The sequence below is a fragment of the Macrobrachium rosenbergii genome, chromosome 20, assembly GCF_040412425.1.
Source record: "Macrobrachium rosenbergii isolate ZJJX-2024 chromosome 20, ASM4041242v1, whole genome shotgun sequence".
NCBI classification, from domain to species: domain Eukaryota; kingdom Metazoa; phylum Arthropoda; class Malacostraca; order Decapoda; family Palaemonidae; genus Macrobrachium; species Macrobrachium rosenbergii.
In genome coordinates, this window is record NC_089760.1 from 34,672,505 (window position 1) to 34,680,000 (window position 7,496).

At 39.1% G+C, this 7,496-nt stretch overlaps 2 protein-coding genes across 4 annotated transcripts in view; one reads left to right on the plus strand and one right to left on the minus strand.

Annotated features, from left to right (window-relative positions):
* The window catches only part of LOC136849248 (DNA oxidative demethylase ALKBH2-like), a 657,271-nt gene that overhangs the window by 169,955 nt on the left and 479,820 nt on the right, over positions 1-7,496 (minus strand). The window lies entirely within an intron of this gene.
* On the plus strand, positions 2,308-6,333 carry LOC136848960 (uncharacterized). The gene is made up of 4 exons (XM_067121771.1): positions 2,308-2,322; positions 4,486-4,552; positions 5,587-5,732; positions 6,031-6,333. Exons 1-4 carry the CDS (start codon positions 2,308-2,310, stop codon positions 6,331-6,333), a joined length of 531 nt encoding a protein of 176 aa, XP_066977872.1.

The window sequence follows — 7,496 nt, forward strand, 5'->3', positions numbered from 1 at the left end:
TCTCTCTCTCTCTCTTCTCTCTCTCTGTTTTGCTCTCATCATCTGCCTGGTATGTTAATAACTACCTATCGTATCCAGGCAAATTCACACTAAGGTGTCTCTCTCTCTCTCTCTCTCTCTCTCTCTCTCTCTCTCTCTCTCTCTCTATATATATATATATATATATATATATATATATATATAAATATGCATATATATATACATGTAAATATAAGTAAATATAAATACGTATATATATATATACAGTATATGTATATAGATAGATAGATAGATAGATATACACACACATAAAACATAAACAAGCACGTGCTCATGTCTGACCGCCGTTGTTCTTTGCCTGAGGCAATCATGCAATGTCTTATCTAAACCGATAACTCCATCCCTCATCACGTACGGTAACGACAAACTTTTTACAGTCATTTTTTCCAATCGTTTTTTTACTTTTATGCCCTTCTTTTTATCGTTTCCCAGTTCACTTTTTTTTATTTTAAACCTTTGTTGGAGCGGCAGTGACACTGACCTTCCGAGTTTCATGAACTTTCCAAGAAAACAAAAGAAAGCGTCTTCTTGTCTGCCGGACACTGTGGCGCCAGCAAATAACACGGACGGGCCTAAGCAAAACCTTTCGGAACGCCACAACACATCAGCATCGCTTACTACCGGGTGTGCGTGCGTCAGTTCGTAGGTGCGCGCGCGTGTGTGTGGGTGCTAGGGGCAATTGGAAGTGGGTATGTAGGTCTCTCCAACCTCTTGAATGCTACGACTAAACTCTCTCTCTCTCTCTCTCTCTCTCTCTCACAAACACATACTCTGATATCCACTGAAGGGTTTTACAAAAGGAAAATGCTATAAGAGATCAATGGATAGTGTCTCTCTCTCTCTCTCTCTCTCTCTCTCTCTCTCTCTCTCTCTCTCTCTCTCTCTCTCTCAAACCACTGGCGTCTCTAGAATAACCTAATACTTCTGTCACCTCTCCAGCAACGAGCACACACAAGCAAACACGCTATAGCCATAGGTCTCGTCGAAAAGTTTCACGACTCTTACTACAACGTACCAATTACAGCTACTCCAACTACTATCACTACTCCTCGAGTACTATGACAGGAGAAAACTTTCTACTCCACTGCACAAAAGATGTTCCTCCTCCACTGCCCCCGGGGATAGGTTAAAGGTATGCGTGTACGAGAGAGAGAGAGAGAGAGAGAGAGAGAGAGAGAGAGAGAGAGAGAGAGAGATGGGGAGGTTTGCGGATGGAAGGGGAGGTAAGGAGATGGCTCGTTCAAAGCAGCACACGAACAAGAGTTAAGCAGTTTCCCGTTTCACTATACACGCACATATAAGGGTGGGAGATCTTCCTCAAGACATCACGAACACAGAAGCAGCTTCCAGTTCCAGTTTCCAGAGAGAGAGAGAGAGAGAGAGAGAGAGAGAGAGAGAGAGAGAGAGAGAGAGAGAGAGAGAGAGAGAGAGAGAAATCCCTCGGGCTGCAAAAGAGGCGTTGCTAGGAAAATGCTCATAATTGGGGAGCACTGCACCTCACTTTCCATCCGAGCATCGCACCATCTATCTACCCATGTCCTGTTGTAGAGTCGTTCGAGGAAGAGAAAGTAGGGAAATAACCGAAGGCTACTCTAAGGTACTTCCTGCATCCTCTCTTTCGATACAGTTTTCGCAGTTTTATTTGTTTGTGTCACTTTCCTACAATGTGTGTGTGAGTGTGTGTATATGTATATGTATATATGTATATATATATATATATATATATATATATATATATATATATATATATATATATATATATATATATATATATATAAATACACACATTTATATATATATATATATATACACATACATGTATACTGTATATAAATATAATATATATATATATATATATATATATATATATATATATATATATATATATATATATATATATATACATATACATACACACATATGTATATATCAAATTAAAAGTTTCCACTTATACACTGAAAACGTAAAATTAAAACTCAATTAAATTACTATATGAATCAAAATATAAACTGATAGACAAATGCCCTCATATGAAGAGCGGGCATTAAAGAAGCACTATCGAAAATGTGCATTTAGCTTATAATGCTATATTATCTATCAAATAACTTATTACATTCCTCCATCTTTTCAAGGACGTGCCTACTTCAGCGACCAACAAAAAAGTTTATTTTACAAAGTAAGATGATAATATATAACATTAGGGCTCTCAAAGAACTGTAAAAATGAGAGAATATCTCAACCCATAATTTCAGTGCTAATCACTGGAAAATGTGGATGGGTAAGGTAAGTGAGGAAAAAAGAAAAAAATAATAACATAAGATATATATATATAAAAACACAAAGAGAGAGAGAGAGAGAGAGAGAGAGAGAGAGAGAGAGAGAGAGAGAGAGAGAGAGAGAACTTGTAACTCATCTGTACTTCTAAACAAGACAAATCTTCCAGCACTTTCCTAACGTTATTTACTATAAAGATAGGGAGCGAGTTCTACAGATATCCACCCAGTAACTACGTTTTATAAAATGAGAGAGAGAGAGAGAGAGAGAGAGAGAGAGAGAGAGAGAGAGAGAGAGAGAGAGAGAGAGAGAGAGAGAGAGTTCCATCAATTCTGTTTTCTGCAGAGTAAAACGTTTCTTAAATGGTTCATGCCTCACGCACTTAACCATGTGACCAAAAAAAAAAAAAAACACAAAAAGAGAGAGAGAGAGAGAGAGAGAGAGAGAGAGAGAGAGAGAGAGAGAGAGAGAGAGAGAGAGAGAGAGTTTTCTCATAACTTGAACTACGAGGTCACCTCCATAGCGATGAAATCTTGGACAGCATCCAACAGGTACAAAAAGGCTATATAAAAATTTCCACCTCACTTACGCCAGTGCATTTTATTTGGGACTTAACATCTGATTACTGTCATGTCTGTTGTTGTATCACATGTTCCTTTTAACCTGCTTAGAGGGCAATGCTAGAAGAATAAAATAAATGTATCAGTGATAAACACCTTTGGTAGTCTGCACAATATGAAAATGGAAACTACTTTCCTTCAGAGGATAAAATTCCCTATGTTTCAAAGTATCTTTTTTCAAACTTATTTTATATTCTATGAATTTAAAATCGATTTTATTTGAGTTTCATCAACATGAGCCCAATAAACAGCCCTGCTCAAAACCAAGAGGCTGTCAAAAAATGACAGATCAAAAATGACCCCAAAAAATACTGTCATTTATATTCATAATGTGAACACAGTCATATCGAATGGGCAAACAAATGGTGTTCCTCTGTCATACAAAAAAGGAGAAATCACAATGAATAAAATGAAAATCAAACTCAACAACCAAACAAGTATATTTTAAACTAAAATTAACTAATGAAAAAATAAATGCCAAACCTCCGTGTAGACTATTACCCTAATCTAAAGCAAAATACAAAATTATATAAAAAAAGTATACAGTCCCGGTGAATACACACTTTTCTCTATTAGCATGCTGCCAATTACAGCGAGGAGTACCTGCACATGCTGAACAGATCCAGACCCTAATATAGGCCCGTAATTGAAGGCTGTGTCACCAGCAAGAGAAATCTATAGCAATAAAGAGGTCAACAGCAAGGGTTGCTCGTTTCAAGGTCATAGGTCACATAACGTACACATGTAAACATTGACATCCAATTTCGATAATAACCATTATCAGGAGCTCTCTCTCTCTCTCTCTCTCTCTCTCTCTCTCTCTCTTTCCTGTCAGCGGGTGCTGGACTATGTGATGCCGTTATCTCAGGCTTCGAAGCGAAGCATAAAAAGAATTACGTGCATATTCTCTCCTGAAAGAATAAGTAAACAAAAAGATAGTTAAAAATTTAACCAATAAAATGATAAAAAGGATTAAACGGAAAGTAAAATTAAATGGAAATTTATCTAATTAATATGTGAAAACACAAACACAACACACACACACACACACACACACACACATATATATATATATATATATATATATATATATATATATATATATATATATATATATATATATATATATATATATATTTATATATGTGGGCATGTGTATATGCACGCGCAAATATGCAGATAAAGCTACAAGGGACACGGCTTCCGGTTCATACGATTCCAAGAGTTAAGAGGAAAAACCAGATTCTTGCGACTATTTTTTTTCTCATCATGGAAGCAGAATCTGTGCTCTGAATAATCAAGTAGCGTTATAATGCAAAAACACCTTGATATTCAATACTATTCAGTCCAGAGAGAGAGAGAGAGAGAGAGAGAGAGAGAGAGAGAGAGAGAGAGAGAGAGAGAGGTACACATTAATGATAAATCTCACTGATTTCAAGGAAAACAAAACACAAGCATCTGACGACACGACATGGGTTACAACGAGGCCTCTGACAAACTAAGAAATCTAAATAAGGAAATAGAAACCTGCTAACCAAAATGTCTTCACCAGCATCAAGGTGGTACAGACCAGGCTGATGCATCACCAGATGACGGCCAGGTCAACGCCTGGTCTCCTGGTCAATAAAGAGAATGGACAGCCTTAACCAAAACATGCCCGGCTATTTACCAATTGTGCCCAGTCATTACTCTACCAACCTGCTGAAAATATTCTTCGCTACATTTTTTCTTCTAAGCTCTTACTTATGTATCTGAATACATTTAATTTCTGCTTCCTTTATCCCTATATTTCATTCAGTTGTGAATTTATGAGCGTTTGGTTTTATATGTCCTTTTTAAAATATAAATATTCAGAGACGAAAAGGTCAAGGTTTCTGGGTGTGTAAATCCCAGACACGCATGTAAACGCATATGTAAACTGTCTGAGTGTGTTTACTGCAAAGTAAACACACCTCACGGTGCCTGATTAACTTACGTGATTCTGAATAATACTTACAAAGTCAGTTTGACTGACTGTACTATTCAGATAGCACAATTTATCCGCATTTTATATAGATATTGCTTGCTCTCTCTCTCTCTCTCTCTCTCTCTCTCTCTCTCTCTCTCTCTCTCTCTCTCTCTCTCTCTCTCTCTCACACACACAAACACACACAAAATCGTACATACACATACGTAAAGACCATGCATTAAAAATATATAAAAATGCGGGTGCTACATTAGTAAGCGGTCTACCCGCCTGTTTCTACACTGTTTCGCCATGTTTAGTATTAGTACTAGCCCCTCGGGGATCAAATGTCCCTAAGTGCATTTGATCACATTTGTTCCCCGAGGGGCGAAACACACTAATGCCCCTAGGTAGACCGCCTAGTACAGTAGCATCAAAATGCGATCAAAATAACTTTGTGAACTGCCAAAACGTGGAAATGAAATCCCTCAACAACTGGGTAACGAAGACGAAACGAGAACACAAAGGAAAACCGGAAAAAGAAAGAAAAAAAAAAAAAACAGAACCCGATCGGAAGCGCCAAGTAGAACAAGAGTAGAGCCGCAAAACAACTAGGACAGCGGCGACACGACAAAGCCGCAGCCGAAGCAGCGGAGACCAAACAACGACCAATCATCGAGTAATCGCTCATAATCTCGGTCACCGCAGCTTGCAGCCGCAATTATATTAATAACGGTAATTTGCAACTCATATCGGGGCCTCCTCTGCATATCGCCGGAGAAGAAGAGGAGGAGGAAGAAGAAGAAGAAGAAAAAGACGCCGGGGAGAACGAAGAGAAGAAATCTTCACAGATCGTCAGAGAAGAAGAAGAAGAAGAGGAAGAAGACGCCAGGAAGAACGAAGAGAAGAAATCTTCACTGATCGCCGAAGAAAAAGAAGAAAAGATGAAGAGGAGGAAGAAGAAGAAGACGCCAGGAAGAACGAAGAGAAGAAATCTTCACTGATCGCCGAAAAAAAAGAAGAAAAGAAGAAGAGGAGGAAGAAGAAGAAGACTCCAGGAAGAACGAAGAGAAGAAATCTTCACTGATCGCCAGAGAAGAAGAAGAGGGCGCCAAGAAGAACGAAGAGGAGAATCTTCACTGATCGCCGAAGAAGAAGAAAGAAGAAGAAGAAGAAGAAGAGGAGGAGGAGGAGGAAGAAGAAGAAGACGCCAGGAAGAACGAAGAGAAATCTTCACTGATCGCCAGAGAAGAAGAAGAAGAAGAGGAAGAAGAAGAGGACGCCGGGAAGAACGAGGAGAAGAAATCTTCACTGATCGCCAGAGAAGAAGAAGAGGAGGAAGAAGAAGCAGAAGACGCCGGGAAGAACGAAGTGAAGAAATCTTCACTGATCGCCAGAGAAAAAGAAGAGGAAGAAGAAGAAGACGCCAGAAAGAAGGAAGAGAAGAAATCTTGACTGATCGCCAAAGAAGAAGAAGAAGAGGAAGAAGAAGAAGACGCCGGACAGAACGAAGAGAAGGAATCTTCGAAATCTTGACTGGCTGGCAAGGAAGCAGAAGCCAGGGACCGCCAGGCAAAGGCGAATCATCGGCAAGTCATTTTTGCTCGAGAGGCGACAGCGGTTATTCTCGCCCGCAGCCATTTGCAACGAAGAAACCGATTAAGGAAGCCTCCGCTAATCCCCATTGTTCCAAAGAGAATGAGGGCGATATCGGGGTCTGGCAGCCCCTTGCAAAAGAGAACACCAAGTTAACATAAAAGGAGTCGGAGGGTCATAAGGCAAAAACATTACCCATGGACTGGAGAAGACCTATTTGAGATGAAGGGGAAGAAGAAACGTTGTGAAAGGAATAAAAGGTCAAGTGGGGTCTAAAGTTAGTGGGTCTCTCTCTCTCTCTCTCTCTCTCTCTCTCTCTCTCTGTAACATAACTTTACTTGTTTGAGCTCGGGGTCCCCACCGACATTATTTTTTTTTTCTGTATACAAGCCTACATTTGCACATCCTTAACGCCTTTTTTTATACACTACACTCACTTTATCTATAAGGGTAAAAGAATGCCTAGACCCTAATTCCACATTCAGAAGCGTCAAGCGTACACCAGCTCTCGAATAATAAGCAGTGGCTATGATGGAGCTATAGCTATCCGCACATCAGATAAACCCCCAACTTTTTATCCACCATGTTCTCCTCCTTCCTGCTGTTATTCAGTTAGTTTCTTTCTTTTAATTGTACCAGCTTTCTCAGCAGCGCAAGCTATATTTCAGCAGGGAGATTCCATTAATGCCTTAAGAGGCTGGGCTCTAAAAACTGGTGACTGAATCTCGATCTACTGAGTAAGACTCGCTTCTTCATAATCATGGTGAAGTTTAGTAATAACAATTTTATTCACTATGTACCGCAGACTGAGGGTCAAATCTAAAAGAACTGGTGAAAACTGTATGTATTATCCATTAACTAAGGGCAACTACTCAGTGTCCTTTTGATTCTCAAGCTAAGCCTAAAAAAATTAATCGACAAATGTCTGTTGACTTAAAGTTAACGGTACATATACACAGAGCAGCGGTTTTAGAGAGACAAACATAACGAAATTCTTCAAGGAGGTTTGGATGACTTGAAAT